A 27,589-nucleotide genomic window follows, 5' to 3' on the forward strand; every position below is an offset into this window, starting at 1 on the left:
AGTCTAAACCACGCTCAGCGTCTACTCTGATTGGCCAGCAGAGAGGTGGGAAACTCTCTCTCTGTCAGAGTATTTGAGGAAGAACCTGTAACAATGGATTTTAGTTCTCTGAAGTGCCCTGCGAGGTATTTCAAGGAGCCCGTATATACGAAACATCATATTTACCATTGAAGGTTTTGCATTAATTAAAATAACTAGTATATCTTAGAAGTCGTGTTGACCTCTTTTGTTCCTAATACCAGATTTGAATTGACGCAACTTTGACACAAGGCTTCCCACAAAAATTGACCAATAGTCTAATTTATTAATTTTTAATCTTTCGTCGCTCTGTGTTTCATCATTTTCCTTCAATTCGCAAGAGGCTGAATGTATCTCACAGGAGAAAGCATCCGAGTGAGCGAAACAGCGCCCCTCTGTCTCTCTACGTGTTGGCCATCTATCTGATGCTGTCTGGTCCAAACGAGTATGACATGGTTGCCGCCCGTAGCATTGAAGGCAAGGGAAGCCAGCGGCCTCCCTTGACAAAAAAAAATCTAATAAAAATAGCCAATCAGCGTTGAGCTAAACTGAGCGCGCTTAACTGTGAATGGTCCTAGCGCACCAAAAAAAACTGTCAAGGGAAGACGGTTTGGATTTGGCATCACTCTAATCAAATCCCATTGAGAGCATAGGTAATTGACAGGAAAACTTGAATTGTTGCATCTCGTTGTGTTGTTATCCCTTTCCTAAATTAGCCATGGATGGAGATAGGGACTTGGACTTGTGTTTTTACTTAATTCTCCGTACTGGCCAATGATTATAATGGCGATTCTGATCCAACCATTAATTCAGACATTGTTGTGGCCCTTGCCTGAGAGGATGGAAGTTCAATATGTAGCTAGATGTAGAAGGCTAAAGTTAACTAGCTAACGTTGCCCATGAATGGAAGTGTTCTACTTGCATGAACACGCGCCACACACACACACACACACACACACACACACACACACACACACACACACACACACACAAATCAGAACCATGGACAGCCACATCATATTTAGCTTACCTAGATTAGACTAAATTGTTTTTGGTATCTTTTAGTTGTCACTGTATTAGACTAAGCAGACTTGTGGTAACTCTGTGGTTCTAAATCAATAGTTGTTTAGTGGTACGAAAATGTCAGAAACTTTAATTTTACTATTTTCTACATTGTAGAAGAATAGTGAAGACATCAAAACTACGAAATAACACATATGGAATCATGTAGTAACCAAAAAAATTTGAAACAAATCCAAATATATTTTATATTTGAGATTATTCAAATAGCCACCCTTTGCCTTGATGACAGCTTTGCACACTCTTGGCATTCTCTCAACCAGCTTCATGAGGTAGTCACCTGGAATGCATTTCAATTTCAAGAACTTTGAAAGTTTATTTAAGTGCAGTTGCAAAAACCATCAAGCGCTATGATGAATCTGCCTCTCATGAGGACCGCCACAGGAAAGGAAGACCCAGAATTACCTCTGCTGCAGAGGATAAGTTCATTAGAGCTACCAGCCACAGAAATTGCAGCCCAAATAAATGCTTCACAGAGTTCAAGTAACAGACACATCTCAACACCAACTGTTCAGAGGGGACTGTGTGAATCAGGCCTTGATGGTCGAATTGCTGCAAAGAAACCACTACTAAAGGACACCAATAAGAAGAAGAGACCTGCTTGGGTCAAGAAACACGAGCAATGGAAATTAGACCGGTGGAAATTTGTCCTTTGGTCTGGAGTCCAAATTAGAGATTTTTGGTTCCAACCGCCGTGTCTTTGTGAGACGCGGTGTGGGTGAACGGATGATCTCTGCATATGTATTTCCCACTGTAAAGCATGGAGGAGGAGGTGTTATGGTGTGGGGGTGCTTTGCTGGTGACACTGTCAGTGATTTATTTAGAATTCAAGGCACAATTAACCAGCATGGCTACCACAGCATTCTACAGCGATACGCCATCACATCTGGTTTGCGCTTAGTGGGACTATCATTTGTTTTTCAACAGGACAATGACCCAACACACCTCCATGCTGTGTAAGGGATATTTTACCAAAAAGGAGAGTGATGGAGTGCTGCATTAGATGACCTGGTCTCCACAATCCCCCGACCTCAACCAAATTGAGATGGTTTGGGATGAGTTGGACCGCAGAGTGAAGGAAAAGCAGCCAACAAGTGCTCGGCATATGTGGGAACTCCTTCAAGACTGTTGGAAAAGCATTCTAGGTGAAGCTGGTTGAGAGAATGCCAAGAGTGTGCAAAGCTGTCGTCAAGGCAAAGGGTGGGTATTTGAAGATTCTCAAATATAAAATTACTTTGATTTGTTTAACACTTTTTTGTTTAATACATGATTCCATATGTGTTATTTCATAGTTTTGATGTCTTCACTATTATTCTACAATGTAAAAAATAGTCAAAATAAAGAAAAACCCTTGTCCAAAATGTTGACTGGCGGTGTATCATGGTCTCAAGGAATATGAATTAACAGGTTATAGAGCAAACAACGTAATTATCACAACACATAGGTTGTAATATGGCTTTTTTTTTGGGGGGGGGGGGGGGGGCTTCTCCAGTCATTTTACCCACACACCGCTACTGCTGGCAGTGTGGTGCCAGGACAACAACCTATCCCTCAACGTCAGCAAGACAAAGGAGCTTATCATGGACTACAGGAAACAGAGGGCCGAGTATGTCCCCCTTTTACCTCGATGGGGCTGTAGTGGAGCGGGTCAAGAGCTTCAAGTTCCTCTGTGTCCATGTCACTAAGGATCTATGATGGTCCACACACACCAACACAGTTGTCTTCTTAATCTTAACAGCTTCTACCCCCAAGCCATAAGACTCCTGAACAGCTAATCAAATGGCTACCCAGACTATTTGCATTGTTTTCCCCCCCCTCCTCTTTTACACTGCTGCTACTCTCTGTTTATTATCTATGCATAGTCACTTTACCTCTACCTACATGTACATATTACTTCAATTACCTCGACTAACCTGTGCCCCCGCACATTGACTCTGTACCGGTACCCCCTGTATATAGCCTCGCTACTGTTATTTTACTGCTGCTCTTTAATTATTTTTATTTTGTACTTATCTAGTTTTTTACTAAACACTTATTTTTCTTAAAACTGCATTGTTTATTAAGGGCTTGTAAGTAAGCAAGCATATCACCTGTTGTATTCGGTGCATGTGACAAATACAATTTAATTTGAAGAGGGCACGACAATGCCTCTTCAGCCTCAGGAGGCTGAAAAGATTTGGCAGGGGCCCTCAGATCATAAAAAAGTTATTCAGCTGCACCATTGAGAGCATCTTGACTGGCTGCATTACCACTAGGTATGGCAACTGATTGGCATCCGACCGCAAGGCGCTACAGTAGGTAGTGTGTACGGCCCAGTACATCAGCTCCCTGCCTTCCAGGACCTCTACACCAGGCGGTGTCAGAGGAAGGCCCTAAAAATTGTCAAAGACTACAGCCACCCAAGTCATAGACTGTTCTCTCTGCTACCACGCGGCAAGCGGTACCGATGCACCAAGTCTGGAACCAACAGGTCCCTGAACAGCGTCTACCCCTAAGCCATAACACTGATAAATAGTTAGTTAAATTGTTAAAGATGCACTATGCAGAAATCGCTCCGCCTGCTAAAATTCTAATAGTTCACCTGTTTTCAGTTTATGTGACAGAACAAGCAAGTATAGTGTAGAGAATCAGCTGTGAACAATATTTTACATAACCAAAAATATTGTATTTTCAGCTGTTTGAAGCTGGTGTGCAAAACCCAAAGTAAAAGATGCAAAAATTAACCTTAAAAAGAAGAAGCATAAAAATAGGGCACATAGAACAGATCTACGGCTTCTTAGATTTGCTTTCAATGAGGATGGGTGATTTATAACTCATATTTCTGTGCATTTTTTGGGGTCGCCCAAAAAGTTAGGCTACATATTGCTGCTTTAACCAAATAGCTAACCTGGACTATCTGCATTTTATTTTTGACTCATCACATACCGCTGCTGCTGCTGTTTATTATTTGTCACTGTATTACTAGTTATATGTACATATCTAATCTATCTCAATTACCTCATACCCCTGGTTAACTCTGGTACCGCGTGTATATAGCCAAGTCTTCGTTAATTTACATTTACATTTTAGTCATTTAGCAGACGCTCTTATCCAGAGCGACTTACAGTTAGTGAGTGCATACATTATTTTTTGTATTTTTCATACTGGCCCCCCGTGGGAATCAAACCCACAACCCTGGCGTTGCAAACGCCATGCTCTACCAACTGAGCTACATCCCTGCCGGCCATTCCCTCCCCTTCCCTGGACGACGCTGGGGGCTGGGCCAATTGTGCGTCGCCCCATGGTGTATTTATTATTACATGGTTTATTATTACATGTTTTACTTTTGTATTATTTCTCTATTTTCTTTCTCTCTGCATTGTAGGGAAGGGTCCATAAGTAACCATTTCACTGTTAGTCTACACCTGTTATTTACGAAGCATGTGAGGAATAAAATGTGATTGATTTGATGTCTCTTCCGTGAACAGCATTCTCTGTACAGGGGCGAAATCGCATTTCAAAAGTGAAACATTGTCCCGGAGGTCGGACAGGCAGACAGCAAGGTTTATATAAACCATCACTGTTGCAAATAAAATACTTGGCTAGAAGCAAGAGGGACTAATGTGTTAATAAATGCAGAGAAAAAATCGCAGAGATAGAATGTTTGCCGGTCGCATGTTGTGTTTGTCCCTTGTGTTGGTCTGTTAACCCAGGACAGTGGAATACAAGTGTGAATTCTTAGCCCAGAGCTAAAGCTTAGCCCAGGGTTAACAAATGCTTGTGTGAATATCCCTAGAGTCTTTAACTGTGCCACTTAACTGTGCCACTAGAGATCCTGGTTCGAATCCAGGCTCTGTCGCAGCCGGCCGCGACCGGGAGACTCATGGGCGGCGCACAATTGGCCCAGCGTCGTCTAGGGTAGGGGAGGGAATGGCCGGCAGGGATGTAGCTCAGTTGATAGAGCATGGCGTTTGCAACGCCAGGGTTGTGGGTTCGATTCCCACGGGGGGCCAGTATAAAAAAAAAAAAAATGTAATCACTAACTGTAAGTCGCTCTGGATAAGAGCGTCTGCTAAATGACTAAAATGTAAATGTAAAATGTTTAACATCATAATGCTTGTCATTGTAATTGCAGTAGGTCTGCAACAGGCTACTATCGTAGCAACAATGCTACTGCTATGTATGTCACTATCACTATCAGAGTGCAGAATTGAGGTATCATCTAACAATGATTTTCATACTAATGCAATCGTAAATATATATTTCCTCAACGTTTGTGAACCTTGTAAAAAGCAATCATTGATAGTCCATTACCAACTCCCTCTCATGGTATACAGACTTACTTGTACTTCTACCAAAAAGCTGCCCAAGGCTATTGCCACCCACTGCCTTGAGTACAACCAGCTGATAACGCTCATGCATATGACTGTTAAAGAAAGCACATTTGTACAGGGAGGACGGACCATTTCTGTTCTCAAGGGCTATGTCCTTGTGTAATTGTATTCTTTCTTCTTTTAAATGGCCTAAATAATATTTATTTGAATATGGTTTAATGCTGTCTGTGTGTGTGTGTGTGTGTGTGTGTGTGTGTGTGTGTGTGTGTGTGTGTGTGTGTACTTGCGCACTTGTGTATTACCATTCTCAGCATCTGGGAATGGAAGCATGGCTCCCCAGTTTCCATCAGCAGCTGCCACTGTTAAGGCATTACACAAGCAGGGACGTGGGAGGCAGGCAGGCAGTGGTAATGTGGGGGAAGCTGCTATAGCTGCCTAACAATAAACTCACACCTCCTCAATCTATAATCAGGAACAGGCTCTAGGCATCTGCTCTAGAACGAGATTTCGCTTTAGTCGAGAGACACTTAGTCAAAAGGTGTTTTGCAGATAATACATAATGTGTCTGCAAGAATCACAGTTTAGTGTTGAAATACAAGGCTGTTTGTGCAAATATGCAGCGTTTAATTGCTGGACTTTGACTGTTTTATTATATGAATATATAAGATAGAAAAATCGTTGCTGTTTATATGGATGATTCTTTGTAAAACACTAAGAGAAATAGCAACATTTGTTGCATGGCAATAAAGTTTTCTGAATCTGACTCCGAGTTCTGGTCAGTGTAATGCTAAACATATGATAAAGGAGGATACTCAATACAGTATGTGTAGCCAATCAATCATAAAGATTTAATATTTAGAAATTACAGTGCATTAAAATTGCAATACACGAGAAACTTTTGAGGAGATTCCTTAATCTTTAGTGAATCTTGGCGGTAATGACAAGATGACACCGAGTCGCCTAGGTGATTTATCTTCACAACCTCCACATGCGTAAAAGCCGCAATTATTGTACGGCGATCCAAGTGCTCATTACGCATAAGGATACTTTAGGGAAATAAACTAAACACCTGTAGGCGATTAGATTTCCAACTTTGCAATGAATATGCAAATTAGATCATTCATAAATGTTCAAATTTAAGATCGAATGGCACACCTGGGAGAGTGTCAAGTCATTCATATAATTTAGGAAAATTACGCACAGTTTCGATTCATTTTGCCCCAAATTATTTAAGGCCTTTCTTGTGTTAATTACGAAAGTAGGTTAGCTAGAACTTGTCTTCAAGGTCATGGCTTATATAAAGTAGGCTAGATACAGTATGGGGGGGGGGGGGGGGGGGGGGGGGACGCATGCTGCAAAGGTACAGACACTTGCGTGCTCATAAGAATTGCCATGCACGGTGGGGAATCCTGCGAAAGTCGAGAAGAACGGCAATTGGTCCGCTATATACAGTATCTCTCTATATTCTGCCGGAAAATCTGTTGTGAAGGTGAAGAGAGGCAACTGGCGCGTGGGAGGCACCGATTTATATCGTCTGATCACGACCCGGTTCTTGGACAACTGGTGCTTGACTGCCTGTAAAACCTAAATGAACAGCTCCAACTCAATAGTCAAGTTCAACTTTTGACATGGGAACGTAGCCAAGTCAAACGGAGGATAGCGCATCCTTCTCCGAATATAAATATCACTGATGGGGCTTCTGGAAAAGAAATGCCAATGCAAAGGAGATTTCAAGCCAAGGACTTGTGAGATATGTTGATAGATGTGGCAAACGACTGTTGAGGGGAAGCGGAGTATGAGGATTTATTTTCCTAACGTGGACTACTGTCATTTTGGTCTCGTTTGCTTGCATCATAGGCATATGTTGCAGTGCGCAAGAGGAGAGAGGAAGGTTAATTCGGGGTGCAATTGATGCCCAAGTGCCTCTATAGGAACCACCTGTAACTTTTACAGAATGGATACCTGTCGTTTTTATAGATGTGAAACAAACGTTTTAGATAAGCATGGTAACTTTTTAGGGGGGTAACAATAAATTGGAATTTAGCCTAAAATATTAAATATTTCTGATATTAAATGTTTGCATCATTTATTATAGTCAATCTAGGGAAAACAATTCTAGCTCATTGAAAGAGAGCTACTAAGTTTATTTTATATAAGATTTTTCCCTCCCTGGGTTGAAGAAATCTCGTTGGCTCATATGGGACTGAGGCACTCGCGTTGCCTGCTCCTTCGGAGAAAAATGGCGGAGCCGGACAATTCTGAGGTATGTCAGTTCGCTGGTAAATGATACAAGGAGTGACATATGCTGGTCAAAATCTTTCGTTATATTGATATAATCGATAATAATAAATTAATGATGGTACTGTTTATTTATTTTGTATTGTCTTTGTCAGTTTTGAAGTAATCAAGATTGTATCGACTACTGGTGTCTGTAAAAAGCAATGCAGACACATGCTACGTTTAGTTGTTTTTGTAAATTGATATGGCATATATCCCGTTAAAATATTACAGTTGCAAAGATATGCGATGTGTAAATGATCTGTAGTGGTTAATGGGTGCGCTGTCCTTGGTGCTGATTCCACTATCCGTTCAGCACAATATGTAGCATGGACTCCTGCTGATCTGAAAACGGGTAGATGCGTAACATGATATAATCTAGCCTACCAAGTGACCTCTAATGCATTCTAAGTACTTCACTGTATTTGTAAATAGCACATTTTGCCATTTAACAAATTGTTTTGCATCAAGGTGCACTGTATTGAAAGCGATTTCTTACAGCAAACAGATCCAGTTATGTTGCTCTTCTCTGACAATGTTCAAATGTCCTACTCTCTTCAAATACACCTGCACTCAATTTTGTCTGTCCATCTCTCTCTCTCTCTCTCTCTCTCTCTCTCTCTCTCTCTCTCTCTCTGTCTTTATTTGCTCTATCCCTACCTTTCTCTCTATCTTTATATTCCCTATTTCTCTCTGCCTCACCCCCTCCTCTCTCTTAGCAGCAGCATACCATCACTGCCCCCCAGTCCCAGTCCTTTCAGCCCTCCTCCTTGCCCAAACCTGTGCCTACCGTCCACCATGTGCCACACCCTCCACATACACCCCATGTAGCGGCCCTGCCCACCTGCCCCGGGCGTGGCAAGATGGCAAAGCTGCTCAACCCGGAGGAAATGACATCACAGGACTACTACTTTGACTCCTACGCCCACTTTGGCATCCATGAGGTAGGTAGGGGTCTCATCCATGAAGTAGGTAGGTAGGAAGGTAGGTAGGGGACTCATCCATGAGGTAGGTAGGGGACTCACCCATGAGGTAGGTAGGTAGGAAGGTAGGTAGGGGACTCATCCATGAATTAGGTAGGTAAGGGACTCATCCATGAGGTAGGTAGGTGGGGGACTCATCCATGAGGTAGGCAGGTAGGGGACTCATCCATGAGGTAGGCAGGTAGGGGACTCATCCATGAGGTAGGTAGGGGACTCATCTATGAGGTAGGTAGGTAGGAGACTCATCCATGAAGTAGGTAGGTAGGTAGGAGACTTATCCATGAGGTAGGCAGGTAGGGGACGCATCCATGTGGTAGGTAGGTAGGTAGGATACTCATCCATGAGGTAGGTAGGAGACTCATCCATGAGGTAAGCAGGTAGGAGACACATCCATGAGGTAGGTAGGTAGGGGACTCATCCATGAGGTAGGTAGGTAGGTAGGTAGAAGACTCATCCATGAGGTAGGTAGTTAGGTAGGAGACTCATCCATGAGGTAGGTAGGTAGGGGACTTCTCCATGAGGTAGGTATTTAGGTAGGAGACTCATCCATGAGGTAGGTAGTTCGGTAGGAGACTCATCCATAAGGTAGGTAGGTAGGGGACTCATCCATGAGGTAGGTAGTTAGGTAGGATACTCATCCATGAGGTAGGTAGGTAGGGGACTCAGCCATGAGGTAGGTAGGTTGGGGACTCATCCATGAGTTAGGTAGGTAAGGGACTCATCCATGAGGTAGGTAGGTGGGGGACTCATCCATGAGGTAGGCAGGTAGGGGACTCATCCATGAGGTAGGTAGGTAGGAGACTCATCCATGAAGTAGGTAGGTAGGTAGGATACTTATCCATGAGGTAGGCAGGTAGGGGACGCATCCATGAGGTAGGTAGGTAGGTAGGATACTCATCCATGAGGTAGGCAGGTAGGGGACTCATCCATGAGGTAGGTAGGAGACTCATCCATGAGGTAGGTAGGTAGATAGGTAGGTAGGTAGGTAGGAGACTCATCCATGAGGTAAGCAGGTAGGAGACTCATCCATGAGGTAGGTAGGTAGGGGACTCATCCATGAGGTAGGTAGGTAGGTAGGTAGAAGACTCATCCATGAGGTAGGTAGTTAGGTAGGAGACTCATCCATGAGGTAGGTAGGTAGGGGACTCATCCATGAGGTAGGTAGTTAGGTAGGAGACTCATCCATGAGGTAGGTAGGTAGGGGACTCATCCATGAGGTAGGTAGGTAGGTAGGGGACTCAGCCATGAGGTAGGTAGGGGACTCATCCATAAGGTAGGTAGGTAGGAGACTCATCCATGAGGTAGGTAGGTAGGAGACTCATCCATGAGGTAGGTAGGTAGGAGACTCATCCATGAGGTAGGTAGTTAGGTAGGAGACTCATCCATGAGGTAGGTAGGTAGGGGACTCATCCATGAGGTAGGTAGGTAGGCGACTCATCCATGAGGTAGGTAGGTAGGAGACTCATCCATGAGGTAGGTAGGTAGGAAAGTCATCCATGAGGTAGGTAGGTAGGAGACTCATCCATGAGGTAGGTAGGTAGGAGACTCATCCATGAGGTAGGTAGGAGACTCATCCATGAGGTAGATATAGTGCCTTCAGAAAGTATTCACACACTTTACCTTTTCCACATCTTGTTGTGTTACAAAGTGGGATTAAATTGATTTAATTGTTGTTGTTTTTTGTCAAGAATCCACACAAAATCATCTGTAATGTGAAGGTGGAAGAAAAATGCATTTGTAAAAAAAAGCTATGAAAAATAAAACACTAATATATCTTGATTAGATAAGTATTCAACCCCCTGAGTCAATACATGTTAGAATCACCTTTCGCAGCAATTACAGCTGTGAGTCTTTCTGGGTAAGACTCGAAGCGCTTTGCACACCTGGATTGTACAACATTTGCACATTATTCTTAAAAAAATTATTCAAGCTCTGTCAAGTTGGTTATTGATCATTGCTACACAGCCATTTTCAAGTCTTGCCATAGAATTTCAAGCCGATTTAAGTCAAAACTGTAACTAGGCAACTCAGGAACATTCAATGTCGTCTTGGTAAGCAGCTCCAGTGTATATTTGGCCTTGTGTTTTAGGTTATTGTCCTGCTGAAAGGTGAATTTGTCTCCCAGTGTCTTGGAAAGCAGACTGAAACAGGTTTCCTTTAGGATTTTGCCTGTGTTTAGCTCTATTCCGTTTCTTTTTATCATAAAAAAAACTCCCCAGTCCTTGCCGATGACAAGCATACCCATAACATCATGCATGCTTGAAAATATGAGGAGTGGTACTTAGTGATATGTTGTGTTGGATTTGCCCCAAACATAACGCTTTGTATTCAGGACATAAAGTTAATTTCTTTGCCACATTTTTTAAAAATTTACTTTAGTGCCTTATTGCAAACAGGATGCATATTTTGGAATATAGTAACACAACAGAATGTGGAAAAAGTCTATTGAAGTGTCAGACTCATACCCTAGATAGTGATCTATTGAAGTGTCAGACTCATACCTCAGATAGTGATCTATTGAAGTGTCAGACTCATACCCCAGATAGTGATCTATTGAAGTGTCAGACTCATACCCCAGATAGTGATATATTGAAGTGTCAGACTCATACCCCAGATAGTGATATATTGAAGTGTCAGACTCATACCCCAGATAGTGATCTATTGAAGTGTCAGACTCATACCCCAGATAGTGATCTATTGAAGTGTCAGACTCATACCCCAGATAGTGATATATTGAAGTGTCAGACTCATACCCCAGATAGTGATCTATTGAAGTGTCAGACTCATACCCCAGATAGTGATATATTGAAGTGTCAGACTCATACCCCGGATAGTGATATATTGAAGTGTCAGACTCATACCCCGGATAGTGATCTATGGTCTAGGTAGCCTAAAACTAAGAAGAGAGAAAGGGAACAACCTAAAATGTGTTTCTGTCGAGGTCCTTATTTAGCATGTGGGTCAGGTTACTGTCTGAATGCAAAGCAGACCCAAGAACAGAACTGCTCCCGATAAAATGTGTGAGTGTGCGTGTGTGTGTGTGTGTGAATGGGTTTAGAGAGATGGGTATCAGATAATCCCAGCAGGGTTTCGTTATAGACCTACCTCTATTTAAATAGCCTGTGCCAGCGATGCGGCCTAAATGCTGCCTCTGTCACTATGATCATTTTCTATTAATAGAAATCCAGAAGCTGTCATTTATACATGTTTAGAAGACATGCACTACGTCCCAAATGGCACCCTATACTCTATGTAGGGCACTTCTTTTGACCAGGGCCCATAGGGCTCTGGTGAAAAGTAGTGCACTATACAGTAAATGGGGACATTTGGGACACATCCATGTACTGTACCACCCACTTCTGAAACGTTCAGTGTAGCATATTCATTACATACTGTATGAGGACAATCATTTACACACTCTCCACACTCTGTTGAATCTCTCTTAGCTCGATATTAACCCAATGAGTCCCACTGTATTGCCAGTGCGTTTGGGACTTCTAACCCATTTTTAACATAGTGTGTGTCACGCTCGTCGAACAGAGAGGACCAAGGCGCAGCGTTGCGGGTGAACATATTTATATTTATTTACTAGATCACACGATCAAAACAAAGAACGAAACGTGAAGTCCTTCGATACACAAACCAAAAGGAACAAGAAACCACAAAACACAAAGTGCAAGACAAACAGTTAAATATGGCTCCCAATCAGAGACACCCAGCTGACACTCGTTGCCTCTGATTGGGAGTCACTCAGACCAACATAGAAAATTAAACATAGACTTACACACCCTGGCTCAACATAACATAGTCCCCAGAGCCAGGGCGTGACAGTACCCCCCCCCAAAGGCGCGGACTCCGGCCGCGCCAAACAACCACAACAGGGGAGGGACCGGGTGGGCACTCCGCCTCGGCGGCGGATCCGGCTCCGGACATGACCCAGGCACGGGTTGTGCTGGACTGACGACGCACACCCCTGGCTTGATGCGTGGAGGAGGAACGGGCCGGACCGGGCTGACGAAGCGCACCCCTGACTTGGTGCGGGGAGCAGGAATGAGCCGGACCGGGCTGACGACGCGCACCACTGACCCGGTGCGGGGAGCTTGGACGGGCCGGACCGGGCTGGCGACGCGCACCACAGACTTGGTGCGGAGAGCAGGAACGGGCCGGACAGGGCTGACGACGCACACCACTGGCATGGTGCGGGAAGCTTGGATGGGCCGGACTGGGCTGGCGACGCGCACCACAGACTTGGTGCGGAGAGCAGGAACGGGCCGTGCCGGACTGACGACGCACACCACTGGCTTGGTGCGGGAAGCTTGGATGGGCCGGACTGGGCTGGCGACGCGCACCACAGACTTGGTGCGGAGAGCAGGAACGGGCCGGGCTGGGCTGTCGACGCACACCGTAGGCTTTGTGCGTGGAGCAGGGACAGGCCGGGCTGGGCTGTCGACGCACACCACTGACTTGGTGGGAATGGCAGGAACAGGCCGGGCGGGGCTGACGACGCGCACCACTGACTTGGTGGGAATGGCAGGAACAGGCCGGGCCGGGCTGACGACGCGCACCACTGACTTGGTGGGAATGGCAGGAACAGGCCGGGCTGGGCTGACGACGCGCACCACTGACTTGGTGGGAATGGCAGGAACAGGCCGGACCGTACTGGGGACACACACCACTGGCCCCACGCAGGGATCAGGAACGGGCCGGACCGGACTGGTAACACACCCCAGTACCTCTCGCCGTGCCTCCACACTTTCCCTCTCCTCTGTGCCCAGTGGCCCCCCTAACCTGGCGGCCTTCTCTGCCAACGCTTTGCACCGCTCTAACCCGTACACCTGCTGGCCCGACGTCGTGAGCCCCCCCCTAAAAATTTCCTGGGGGTCTCTCCTCCCTCTTGCCAGACTCGCAATCATCTCCTCCCACGTCCATCCTCTCTCCTCGTCACGCTGCTTGATCCAGTCGAGGTTGCCACGGAGATCTGCCAGCGATGGCTCCTGAACACGCTGCTTGGTCTGGTTAAGGTGGTTTCTTCTGTCACGCTCGTCGAACAGAGAGGACCAAGGCGCAGCGTTGCGGGTGAACATATTTATATTTATTTACTAGATCACACGATCAAAACAAAGAACGAAACGTGAAGTCCTTCGATACACAAACCAAAAGGAACAAGAAACCACAAAACACAAAGTGCAAGACAAACAGTTAAATATGGCTCCCAATCAGAGACACCCAGCTGACACTCGTTGCCTCTGATTGGGAGTCACTCAGACCAACATAGAAAATTAAACATAGACTTACACACCCTGGCTCAACATAACATAGTCCCCAGAGCCAGGGCGTGACAGTGTGTTTGCGTTACAGACTTAAAGTTTGTACCATTAGATTTGTCTATTTATTCTGCATCCGTAGACACCATTAGTCTGTGTGATTAATGGGGGCTGCGCTAGAGCGGTGTTTTTGAGACAAGGGCGGATCCCGAAGGGGTCTGGGGCCGGATCTTTTATACAAAAACGTATTTAGAGTCAGAATTGTTTGAGCCACAAACTATTAAAACCTATCTATGAAAATACTGTATGTTTTGCTCTATGACATTCACAAGCCCCACAAGAGTTGTTAGAAGTTAAGGGGTTCTTCTACATAGAAGATCATAGGAAATCCCAGGACATAGTGTCTACATTACTGTAATAAGCTGACATAGTTGCTGTCACAAATTCCAAACTCCACACAGTTGTCACTGATATATATAATTGCGGACCTTATTTTTCTAATTTGTCAATAAAACTCATGAATGCAACTGTTTATGTCAAATTGTTTTGTGTTCTACATTTAGCCCTGGTTGTCCTGAAAATAAAATGGTAAAACACTTAATTGTGAGGCTAAATATAAGGGCTGGATAAATTAAAGTCAGATGAATGAAAAGCCGATTTTTGCTGGGATCTCGGGACTAATAGGGTTAAGTATTTTTTAGCTTGACGTCCTCTGTGTAGCATAGTATCATGTTTTTCCTGACCCCATGACCTGACCAGGTAAAACTCCTGGACCCATTCATAGTCGCCGAGCTATAAAGTCTTGCACATTCTGCAAATCCTAACTTCCACATAAGTCAAATATTCACTTAGTCTCCCATTGACACCAATGCATGACTAATGGCTGTATCTTCAGGCGATACTTCTGCAATATCGATTGAATCCAACCCTGAGTGAAAATTTGACTTAAAGAAAAGTTATGATTCACCTCTCTGTGAGATTCCCAATCCCATCAACATTCCCATGTTGTTCCCTGTTGTACAGGAGATGCTGAAGGATGAAGTGCGGACCCTGACCTATAGGAATGCCATGTACCACAACAAGCACATGTTCAAGGACAAGATAGTTCTGGACGTGGGCAGTGGGACAGGCATCCTGTCCATGTTCGCTGCCAACGCGGGCGCCAGGCACGTGTACGGGGTGAGAGTCCTTCTCCTGCTTTAAACACCAAACACCTTTTCACACTGCAAAGCTGAGCCGAGCCAAGCTGTACTGAGCCATGTTCAGATGCCAAACGTTGTCGACAGTTGCAGATAGACATTTCATGAATAGAGCTGATGTGATTCCGTATTCTACATGTCAGAGAGGCATGTTCGTTCTACATAACCTATTTCTATAAGAACGTTCCAAAATGTTGCGTCCTGCTGAATGCGCCCCTGGCGATACATTTATTTAACAGATGCCTGTTTCACACTACAGGGCCGACCTGAACCCTGCTGGTTTTTATATTTTCATTTCACATTGTCCTTTTCCAGCGTGGTTTAAGCAGCTATGGTGGATGCGTAGCCAGGCCAGCCCAGATTGGCATGGCTTGGCTCGGTTTGGCCCTGTAGTGTGAACCAGGCTGAGGAAGAAAAGGACTTGATGGTTGATATTCAACTGTCGTACAGTCGTCTGATCTGTCTGTTGAGTTGAAGTGGTGGGTGTATCACATCTCTCCCTCACTGACACTTGCTCAGCCGCACGCACGCACGCATGCACACACGCACACACGTACACGCGCACGCACACGCACACACACACACACACACACACACACACACACACACACACACACACACCAGGACCCTGCCCCTGGTTCATGGTGTAAATTGTCATAACACTCTACTCTACCGTCATTAGCATCTTGGTTAACCCTTCTGAGATCCTGCCATGTAACTACACCAGCATCGCCTCTGTAATGCTAACAAGCTAACACACATCAGAGGCACATCTCCAGGCTGGATCGCTAATGCAGAAGATCACAGAGTCCCAATGTCACGATCGTCGTAATGAACAGACCAAGGCGCAGCGTGATGAACGAACATGTTTAACTTTATTATCTTTAGTGATAATAGAACACAATCAACAAAACAAGAAACGACTCGTGAAGTCCACGGTAACAATGACCGAACACGGAACAAGAACCCACAAACACAAAGGAAAAATAGACAGTATAAATATGGCTCCCAATCAGAGACAACCAACGACAGCTGACACTCGTTGCCTCTGATTGGGAGTCACTCTAGCCAACATAGAAATAAACACAACAGAATTACCAACATAGAATTAAACACATAGAATGAACACACCCTGGCTCAACATATAGAGTCCCAGAGCCAGGGTGTGACAGTACCCCCCCCTAAAGGCGCGGACTGCGACCGCGCCTCAACTTGAACAAAACAGGGGAGGGCTGGGCGGGCATACCTCCTCGGCGGCGGTTCTGGCTCCGGCCTTGACCACCACCCTCCAATAAACCCCCCCATAGCGCCCCTGGTCCAGTCTGGCCCCGCCGGCTGGAGCTGAACTGGACGTAGCAGGAGCGGTTAGCTTCAGCTCCATAGTGGAGCAGTTGACCGGTACCTTACCAGGCACCGGTGACCCAGGCACGGGTTGTGCTGGACTGACGACGCGCACCCCTGGCTTGGTGCGTGGAGGAGGAACGGGCCTTACCAGGCTGACGACTCGCACCCCTGGCTTATTGCGTGGAGGAGGAACGGGCCTTACCAGGCTGACGACTCGCACCCCTGGCTTGGTGCGTGGAGGAGGAACGGGCCTTACCAGGCTGACGACTCGCACCCCTGGCTTAGTGAGTGGAGGAGGAACGGGCCTTACCAGGCTGACGACTCGCACCCCTGGCTTGGTGCGTGGAGGAGGGACGGGCCTTACCAGGCTGACGTCTCGCACCCCTGGCTTAGTGCGAGTAGCAGGAACAGGCCTTACCAGGCTGACGTCTCGCACCCCTGGCTTAGTGCGAGTAGCAGGAACAGGCCGGGCCGGGCTGGCGACGCACACCGTAGGCTTGGTGCGTGGAGCAGGAACAGGCCGGGCCGGGCTGGCGACGCACACCGTAGGCTTGGTGCGTAGAGCAGGGACAGGCCGGACTGGGCTGGCGACGCACACCGTAGGCTTGGTGCGTAGAGCAGGGACAGGCCGGGCTGGGCTGGCGACGCACACCGTAGGCTTGGTGCGTAGAGCAGGGACAGGCCGGACTGGGCTGGCGACGCACACCGTAGGCTTGGTGCGTAGAGCAGGGACAGGCCGGGCTGGGCTGGCGACGCACACCGTAGGCTTGGTGCGTAGAGCAGGGACAGGCCGGACCGGGCTGGCGATGCACACTGTAGGCTTGGTGCGTGGAGCAGGGACAGGCCGAACCGGGCTGTGGAGACGGATAGGAGACCTGGAGTGAAGAGCGGCCACAACCCGTCCTGGCTGAATGCCTACCCTCACACACTCTGTGTGAGGCATCCGCACAGGACGTACAGGGCGGTGTATCCGTAACCTGGTGGCCTTCTGAATCCGCCCCTTTTCTGCCTCCGTCAGCCCCGTCGTCCATGCCGTGTGCCCCCCCCTAAAAAATTTCTGGGGTTGCCTCTCGCCTGTCCGACGTTGACCCGTTTGGCGCCGCTGCTCCTCTCTACGGCGCGCCTCCACCGTCTCTTCTCCCGACGCTTCCTCCCATGTCCAGCCCAAGAGCTGCCCCTGGACACGCTGCTTGGTCGTTGCATGGTGGGTTCTTCTGTCACGATCGTCGTAATGAACAGACCAAGGCGCAGCGTGATGAACGAACATGTTTAACTTTATTATCTTTAGTGATAATAGAACACAATCAACAAAACAAGAAACGACTCGTGAAGTCCACGGTAACAATGACCGAACATGGAACAAGAACCCACAAACACAAAGGAAAAATAGACAGTATAAATATGGCTCCCAATCAGAGACAACCAACGACAGCTGACACTCGTTGCCTCTGATTGGGAGTCACTCTAGCCAACATAGAAATAAACACAACAGAATTACCAACATAGAATTAAACACATAGAATGAACACACCCTGGCTCAACATATAGAGTCCCAGAGCCAGGGTGTGACACCCAAATGGCACCTTATTCCCTATATAGCGCACTACTTTTGACAAGGGTCCATAGGGCTCTGGTCAAAAGTAGTGCACTATAGTGAATAGGTCGGGTGTCATTTGGGAGAACTGCGATTCCCACAGGGCACGGCTTGAAGTCTCATTCACAGGAAATACATTATCAGCCCTCACATTTCCCTCACCATATTAATCATATATAACACTCATTGATGAGAGAGGAAAATGGTACATGAATAATGATCTTGATAAAGTGGAGATTGGATCTAGGATGAGTGGTAAAGCAGCAATGATTGCAGTGGGTGCCCTTGTGTGTGTGAGTGTATGTGTGTGTGTGTGTCCGTACCTGTAGAACTAATGTCAGACCTAACATTCATCAACGAGTATGTAGGTGATGTGCACAGCATTTCTCCGCTGAATAAAGCACAGGAGCAGTATAAACCTACTGACATTCATCAAACCTGTGTGTTCCCTCTTGTTATGTGCCCCAGATTGAGTGTTCCAGTATATCAGAGTATTCTGAGAAGATCATCAAGTCCAACCACCTACACAATGGTAAGAGATACACTACAAATCAATCATCTATATAGGTTCACACAGGGTAGCCGACATAGCTATATCCTGTCAAAGTTACATGTTACGAGTTAACTAGTCAAGCGACAAAGATTTGGGGAGGATAAACTGATTCTATAACTGTGTCTAAAGGCAACTTGTACCCATAACATGGTACACGTAACAAGCTACTCATGTTCTATTGATCATTAGGACTATATGGGCGCAGTGGGGGAGACAGCTGGCTTACTGAGAGATAACATAATATATTAACATTGATAAAGTATCAATGAAAGAGACAGAGAGAGGAGAGAGAGAGAGGGGGAGAGGGAGGGGGGAGAGAGAGAGGGAGGAGAGAGAGAGAGAGGGAGAGGGAGAGAGAGAGATGGAGGAGAGAGAGAGACAGAGAGAGGAGAGAGAGAGAGAGGGAGAGAGAGAGAGAGGGAGGGGGGGTGGGGAGAGAGAGAGCTATTCAGACAGACATCTTTACCCTGGACTCTGGTTGGCAGCTCTGTCTGGCAGCTCTGCTCCCAAACAAAACATCCCTAAACTGAGACATCAATCAAAATGAGCTGTATGCCGCTGATCATCACTCTGAAATGTCACCTTGATGGAACTCCACAGATGGAGTTATAATTGAATGACCCAGAGGAGTGTTTAGTGTAGTGTAGTGTTTAGTGGAGCGGAGTGTTTGGTGTAGTGGAGTGTTTAGTGTAGTGGAGTGTTTAGTGGAGCGGAGTGTTTGGTGTAGTGGAGTGTTTGGTGTAGTGGAGTGTTTAGTGTAGTGGAGTGTTTAGTGGAGCGGAGTGTTTGGTGTAGTGGAGTGTTTGGTGTAGTGGAGTGTTTAGTGTAGTGGAGTGTTTAGTGTAGTGTAGTGTTTAGTGTAGTGTAGTGTTTAGTGTAGTGGAGTGTTTGGTGTAGTGGAGTGTTTAGTGTAGTGGAGTGTTTGGTCTAGTGGAGTGTTTGGTCTAGTGGAGTGTTTGGTCTAGTGGAGTGTTTGGTCTAGTGGAGTGTTTGGTCTAGTGGAGTGTTTGGTCTAGTGGAGTGTTTGGTCTAGTGGAGTGTTTGGTCTAGTGGAGTGTTTAGTCTAGTGGAGTGTTTGGTCTAGTGGAGTGTTTGGTCTAGTGGAGTGTTTGGTCTAGTGGAGTGTTTGGTCTAGTGGAGTGTTTGGTCTAGTGGAGTGTTTGGTCTAGTGGAGTGTTTGGTCTAGTGGAGTGTTTAGTGTAGTGGAGTGTTTGGTCTAGTGGAGTGTTTAGTGTAGTGGAGTGTTTGGTGTAGTGGAGTGTTTAGAGGAGTGGAGTGTTTAGTGTAGTAGAGTTTTGTGTTGTGAGTGACATTCTGTGTCCTGTCCTTCAGTCATCACCATCTTCAAGGGGAAGGTGGAGGAGGTGGAACTGCCAGTGGAGAAAGTAGACATCATCATCTCAGAGTGGATGGGCTACTGTCTCTTCTACGAGTCTATGCTCAATACGGTCATCTTCGCCAGGGACAAATGGCTAGTAAGTGTGTGTGTTTGTTTTTGTGTATGTGTGTGAGTGAGAGAGAGAGCGAGAGAGAGAGAGTATACAGGTGTATGATCTAAATTTGGTCACTCTTTTGTTGCTGAGAATTTTCCTGGTTATATTATATATTATATTAACAGTATTGCACTTTTCACGTAACTTACTTTTGGCCAGCTATTAGCCTAACCACCAATCAAGCAACATTATGGACTAAACGTTCAAATCCTGTTGCTGCAGGATAATGTTGCTGTGACAATATAGATCAAATTAAGATCCTACACCTTTACATGCGTGCATGTGTGTGTGTGTGTATCCACATACTGACTGGTCCTGCTTATAGCGCCCAGTGAGAGGACGATCTGGTTTCTAACCAGTGTTGCTGCTTCAGGGTTTTAGACCGGGTATGAGCTAACGGTACATACAGGATGCCAGGTGTGCAGACAATGCATGTGACTGTAGGATGCCTCTATTCTCTATGAGGTGTATCTCAACTAAATGTATGTTGTTGTCTCCTCTCACATTCAGAAGCCTGGAGGGCTGATGTTTCCTGACAGGGCTGCCCTGTATGTGGTGGCCATCGAGGACAGGCAGTACAAGGACTTCAAGATACACTGTGAGAACGTCCTTCCATCTCCATTTCTTAGCTACTGTGTGTATACTGTATGTATGCTGGAGGTATCTTACCCTCTCCCTCTTCCAGTGGGCTCTCTCCTCCAGCCTCTGGGTTAGACTACAGAGAGCTGTGTAGAGGAGGGATGGAGGAGAGGGAGAGCCTGTCTGCTCTGTTCTCAAGCCTAGCTGAAGTAGACCTATAATACAGGCTGACAGACATAGTGGAAGAGTATTTAAGGCCCCTGTCTCTCACTAAAGGAACACTAGATAGACATACTAAGGGAGGGTGGAAGGACTGAGACCACGTTTTTGGCAACTGTAGACCTGTGTTATATTTTCCCTGTTCCTGAGGGTTGTTATCGATCCTAGGCGGCAAATAGAGAATAACACAGTTTCATCTCAATCTAAAACTTGAGACACTCTTCCAACCCAACACAGTGCCAGTAACATAGTGTTCAATGTCCACCACTTAGAGAGAGAGAGTCTGTGTGATGACCACCACTGAGAGAGAGAGAGTCTGTGTGATGACCACCACTGAGAGAGAGAGAGTCTGTGTGATGACCACCACTGAGAGAGAGAGAGAGAGAGAGTCTGTGTGATGACCACCACTGAGAGAGAGAGTCTGTGTGATGACCACCACTGAGAGAGAGAGAGTCTGTGTGATGACCACCACTGAGAGAGAGAGAGAGAGAGAGTCTGTGTGATGACCACCACTGAGAGAGAGAGAGTCTGTGTGATGACCACCACTGAGAGAGAGAGAGTCTGTGTGATGACCACCACTGAGAGAGAGAGAGAGAGAGAGTCTGTGTGATGACCACCACTGAGAGAGAGAGAGTCTGTGTGATGACCACCACTGAGAGAGAGAGAGAGAGAGAGAGAGTCTGTGTGATGACCACCACTGAGAGAGAGAGAGAGAGAGAGAGAGAGAGAGAGAGAGAGAGAGAGAGAGTATGTGTGATGACCACCACTGAGAGAGAGAGAGAGAGAGAGAGTATGTGTGATGACCACCACTGAGAGAGAGAGTCTGTGTGATGACCACCACTGAGAGAGAGAGTCTGTGTGATGACCACCACTGAGAGAGAGAGTCTGTGTGATGACCACCACTGAGAGAGAGAGAGAGTCTGTGTGATGACCACCACCGAGAGAGAGAGAGAGAGAGAGAGAGTCTGTGTGATGACCACCACTGAGAGAGAGAGTCTGTGTGTTGACCACCACTGAGAGAGAGAGTCTGTGTGATGACCACCACTGAGAGAGAGAGCGAGTCTGTGTCATGACCACCACTGAGAGAGAGAGAGAGAGTCTGTGTGATGACCACCACTGAGAGAGAGAGAGAGAGAGTCTGTGTGATGACCACCACTGAGAGAGAGAGAGAGTCTGTGTGAAGACCACCACTGAGAGAGAGAGAGAGAGTCTGTGTGATGACCACCACTGAGAGAGAGAGAGTCTGTGTGATGACCACCACTGAGAGAGAGAGTCTGTGTGATGACCACCACTGAGAGAGAGAGTCTGTGTGATGACCACCACTGAGAGAGAGAGAGAGAGAGAGAGAGTCTGTGTGATGACCACCACAGAGAGAGAGAGAGAGTCTGTGTGATGACCACCACTGAGAGAGAGAGTCTGTGTGATGACCACCACTGAGAGAGAGAGAGAGTCTGTGTGATGACCACCACTGAGAGAGAGAGTCTGTGTGATGACCACCACTGAGAGAGAGAGAGAGTCTGTGTGATGACCACCACCGAGAGAGAGAGAGAGAGCGAGAGAGAGTCTGTGTGATGACCACCACTGAGAGAGAGAGTCTGTGTGTTGACCACCACTGAGAGAGAGAGTCTGTGTGATGACCACCACTGAGAGAGCGAGTCTGTGTCATGACCACCACTGAGAGAGAGAGAGAGAGTCTGTGTGATGACCACCACTGAGAGAGAGAGAGAGAGTCTGTGTGATGACCACCACTGAGAGAGAGAGTCTGTGTGATGACCACCACTGAGAGAGAGAGAGAGTCTGTGTGATGACCACCACCGAGAGAGAGAGAGAGTCTGTGTGATGACCACCACTGAGAGAGAGAGAGTCTGTGTGATGACCACCACTGAGAGAGAGAGAGTCTGTGTGATGACCACCACTGAGAGAGAGTCTGTGTGATGACCACCACTGAGAGAGAGTCTGTGTGATGACCACCACTGAGAGAGAGAGTATGTGTGATGACCACCACTGAGAGAAAGAGTCTGTGTGATGACCACCACTGAGAGAGAGAGTCTGTGTGATGACCACCACTTCAGACAAAGAGTGTACCAGATTTACTCATATCTGAGTGTGTGTGTGTGTGTGTGTGTGTCCAGGGTGGGAGAACGTGTACGGTTTTGACATGACCTGCATCCGTAACGTGGCCATGAGAGAGCCCCTGGTGGACGTGGTGGACCCCAAACAGGTGGTGACCAACTCCTGCCTAGTCAAGGTTAGTGTGTGTGTGTGTCTGTCCACAATGAGCACCACTTGAGGCACAGAGTGTACAAGTCATGAGTGAATGTACTCATCTGATAAACAGGGATGCCATTGTAATATAGATATTCTGTTATGAGACACTGGCCAACCTTCCCACAATTCACAGCCAGTTCCAAAAAGGGCGGCAGGTAGCCTAGCGGTTAGAGCGTTGTGCTAGTAACCGAAAGGTTGGTAGTTTGAATCCCTGAGCCAACAAGGTGAAAAATCGGTCGATGTGCCCTTGAGCAAGGCACTTAACCCTAATTACTCCAGGGTCGCCGTTGATAATGGCTGGCCGTGACCCCACTCTCGTTGGGATATGCAAAGAAATATTTTCCAATTTGCATAATATACACACTTGTTATTATTTATTGCATTCAAAATCCAAGTGTCACCAAGAATTATGATGAGCCCAAAATGGGTTCCGTGTCCCTGTCTGTGATTTGCATGTTAATGAATGTGTCTAGACTGTACAGATTTCACAGTGTGACCCATGCCAGCCACCGTACCTGGGCCATAAATAGGCCTGGCACTCCCGGGTCTGTGTGACAGATTGGGATTTAACACTGATGTCCTGTCCAATGACGGCCTGTCTGTTTGTCCAATGTCACAACAATCATCCAAAAGAGAGAAAATTATGAGGAGAATATATCCTCCATTTCAGTGTGTGACGCATGATATGAGATGCTGTGTGAATTATCTTGAGGAGGAAAGTATTTGATGCTGAGAGGTGCAATGCTTTCTAGGGCGTATGAATGAAAGGATGATGGATGAATTGAACAGATGAAGGAATTAAGGAATAAAACAGATGATTGACTCACTGACTGACTGGATTGAATAAATTAATGAATGAATGAACAAGCAAACATATTGGGTGGAATTTAATGAAATAAAGAGTTGAACACAAAAATGGAAGGAGAGCTTAGTCAGGGACAGGGTGTGGATTCCATTTCCAGTTACAAGCCTAAAGTGCTCTAGTGTGACAGAATACATTAGAGCTCCTGACACACAGCAGAGAAATCTATTCACTGACAGGGAAGAAAATACTGCAGACAGAGAGAGAGAGAGAGAGAGAGAGAGAGGGGGGGAGAGAGAGAGAGAGAGAGGGGGGAGAGAGAGAGAGGGGGGGAGAGAGAGAGAGAGAGAGAGAGAGAGAGAGAGAGAGAGCGAGAGAGAGAGAGAGAGCAAAAAGCACTGGATCAGAAAGCAAGTCATGGAGCTTCTCAACAATCTAATATCATCCCATAGAAAATTAGGTTAAAGAGGCAGAACGGAGCCAAAGACGTGTGTTTGAGAGACATGTGCATTTGTGTATGTCTGACAGTGCTTCTATGTATGAGAGAGTGATAGATGTAAGGAGAGAGAGAGAGAGAGATTGAGAGAGATATACAGAAATAGAGGAGAAAGGAGAAGTGTGTGTGAGAGAGATATCTTTCTTCCGATGTATGTCCCCCTGTACCATATTTCCCATGTAACCTATGACCCAGGAAGTGGACATCTACACGGTGAAGCCTGAGGACCTGTCTTTCACCACAGCCTTCTGCCTGCAGATCCAGAGGAACGACTATGTCCACGCCATGGTCACCTACTTCAACATCGAGTTCACCAAGTGTCATAAGAAGACTGGCTTCTCTACCGGTTAGATCTCACCTCACCACGCACATATGGGTTGTGTTCATTTGGCACCAAGAAGCAGAAAACAGACTGAAACAGGAAAGGACTACCTGAACTAGTCCAATAAGAAAGACCTACTTTTGTTTTCCCTTGCAAAAACGTTTTGCTACGGTGTGCACTAATGAACACGACCGCGATGTGACCACATTCACGTACACTAAACGCTAGGTCCTTTGAAATGAGGTGTATGACAATATAGGTTACATGTCTTCCACACAAGCCACTTGTGTTGTTATAAGGTCTCGAACCAGATATTTTACAGGGAGAGAACCACTGTGTTCAGTTTATGGGTCCTGTCCAGGTTATGCAACAATGGAAAGTTGTCATTTCAAACAGACATCAATCATTTTGTGTAAATCAGTCAATTGTAGCACTTGTACAAATAAGTCAGGGTGAAAACCTGTTCTCATACCTGTAGTTGCAGAGATTCTTGGCTCTGTGGCAGTGATCCTTTGGTTTTGTTTGGAAGATTGTGGAAGCACAGCACATTTTTTGCATTCTAATTCTTCAAGGTTTTGACAAGGGCAGGGTGATATTATTGTGAGGTGTAGGTTTGAGGCTGATGATCAAAAGGTACTGCTAGACATAAAAGCATGTAGTAATGGCATCCTTTGCTGTTTCCTATAATGACAAGTTGACTCGGGTTATCTCAGCTCTTGACCCCCCTCTAGTGGTCCTAAGTGAAGCTGCACAGGTAAAAAATACAGACCAATGGTACTTTTTCTGTCTCTCCCTCTCCTGATTATTTCACTCTCCACCATCGCTGTGAAGATCTCAATTGCATACTCTTCGCGTCTCTCCTTCTCAAAACCCATTGGAGGAGAAGGTCAGAGGGGAGGGACCTCTGGCTTTCTTATCCAATGGGTGTTGAGAAGGAGACGAGGAGAGAGGGCACGAGGAGTATGCAATTGAGATCTTCCCTGTCTCTCAATACCGTATTCATTTTCTCCTAATCCTCGCTCCATCTCCGCCTCCTCCTCTCGTTCCCCTCCCCCTCCTATCTCTTGTTCCCCTCCTCCTATTCCTCCCCCTCTCTTCCATCTCCCCCTCCTCTCTCTTGTTCCCCTCCTCCTATTCCCCCCCCCTCTTCCATGGCCAGCTCCTGAAGCCGCCAGTACCCACTGGAAGCAGACAGTGTTTTACCTGGAGGACTACCTGACTGTGAGGAAGGGAGAGGAGATACTGGGCAGCATCGCCGTCAGGCCCAACGAAAAGAACGTGGTGAGAGCAGAGCTACTCTGTACTAGAACTACAGCTCACACCAGGCCAGCATAGAATAAAATGGTGTTTTTAGGGGGGGTTTCTGTAGTCCAGCCAGCGCCTACTGACTATAGATGTCAGGTCTTTAACATGATCTCTGACTATGTCAAGGAGTGAAGCCCTATAGGAGTATTAGCTCAGACACCACAAAGCCACCCTCATGTTGCTCCACCACCCACTGATTTGAACTGTTAACACTCTACATTTTAGTCATTTAGCAGACGCTCTTATCCAGAGCGACTTACAGTTAGTGAGTGCATACATTTTCATACTCTACAAATGCATCCTCCCTTCTTCCCTTACTTGAAGGCATCACAGATCGGAGAGGGTTGGATTGGTGAAAGTAATACAGTGGGAAACTTGCCATCACTTATCCAACCTCATATATTTCAGTGACTACCTTAAAAAGGAGGGTGGAAAGAAGGATTTATTTTCGAAGCATTCAAAAAGGGCTAAATATCCCAACTGTTGTGTCCATCTCAAATACGCTTTTCACACTACTAAGCCAAGCCGAGTTGTACTGTGCTGGCCTGGTTACACATCCATAGTTCTGAAACTGTAGGAGGACAATGTAAAAATAAAATACCAGAGGCAGCACCTATGGTTGGGGTCGGCACGATACTGTCAAATGGTTATAGGTGGACTGAAGTCTTCTCTTGTATTCCAGCGGGACCTGGAGTTCACCTTTGAGTTGGACTTCAAAGGACAGCTGTGCGATGCGGCCATTTCCCACGACTACAAGATGCGCTAGTTGACCAGTAAAGGGATATATCACCCTCTTCAGCCCCCTATTGGACACATCTTGAGCGAGGGAGGGCACAGGATCTCCAACAGGCCCTCCTATTGGCCCGAGGGGGACACAATATGCATCTGATTGGATGACAGTGTTCCAGCACTTAAGTGACGTCATAAGAACAAGCCATTTCGAAGCAATAGCGCCATCACCTGCCACATTTTTTAAGCTGCCCTAAGAATGTAATATCCCTGATGAACTTGATTTTTTATTTTATTCAGGTTAAGTTTTAGTGTTATTAGTACTAGATCTAAATAAATTAAAGGGATTTGATGCTGGTCCAGAGGCACTTTAAGGACAAACTCAGAGCATGTATTTTATCAAGGACAAGACAGACACTACACCTCTGTTTCTCTGATGTCTTTCTAAGTTCAACAAATGCAGAACCTACGAGTTTGTAACAGGAAAGTCATTCAGTGTTTGTCCAAGTTGTTAAGTTAGGTATATTTTGTTGGTATTCAGTACTGGTAAGTTATTTGCATGTTTAGCTTTTTGTTCTTGGTTGATTTCAGGTATCATGATTTGATCATGTGAGATATTCACAATTGCTATGGTGCCAGAATAAGGAAATATTGAACATGTTTAATGATAGAAACCTGTGAGAAATGTCTCTATATGTCTTCCATCTGTGGTGTGGGGGTGTTGAACAAATAAAGAACAATTACTTTGAAT

The 27,589-nt window shown here is 46.1% G+C and overlaps 1 protein-coding gene across 1 annotated transcript; it reads left to right on the forward strand.

Annotated features, from left to right (window-relative positions):
* Positions 1-7,608: 7,608 nt before the first annotated feature.
* Positions 7,609-27,586, forward strand: prmt8b (protein arginine methyltransferase 8b; the record flags this gene model as incomplete). Its single annotated transcript, XM_084161305.1, has 10 exons — positions 7,609-7,674; positions 8,408-8,632; positions 14,959-15,114; positions 18,541-18,604; positions 19,958-20,100; positions 20,629-20,716; positions 23,049-23,164; positions 24,678-24,828; positions 25,964-26,085; positions 26,792-27,586. 10 exons carry the CDS (start codon positions 7,609-7,611, stop codon positions 26,873-26,875), a joined length of 1,215 nt encoding a protein of 404 aa, XP_084017431.1. The 3' UTR covers positions 26,876-27,586.
* Between the last annotated feature and the right edge of the window lie 3 nt (positions 27,587-27,589).

The sequence above is a fragment of the Coregonus lavaretus genome (genome assembly GCF_964263955.1).
Source record: "Coregonus lavaretus genome assembly, chromosome: 5".
Taxonomy (NCBI): domain Eukaryota; kingdom Metazoa; phylum Chordata; class Actinopteri; order Salmoniformes; family Salmonidae; genus Coregonus; species Coregonus lavaretus.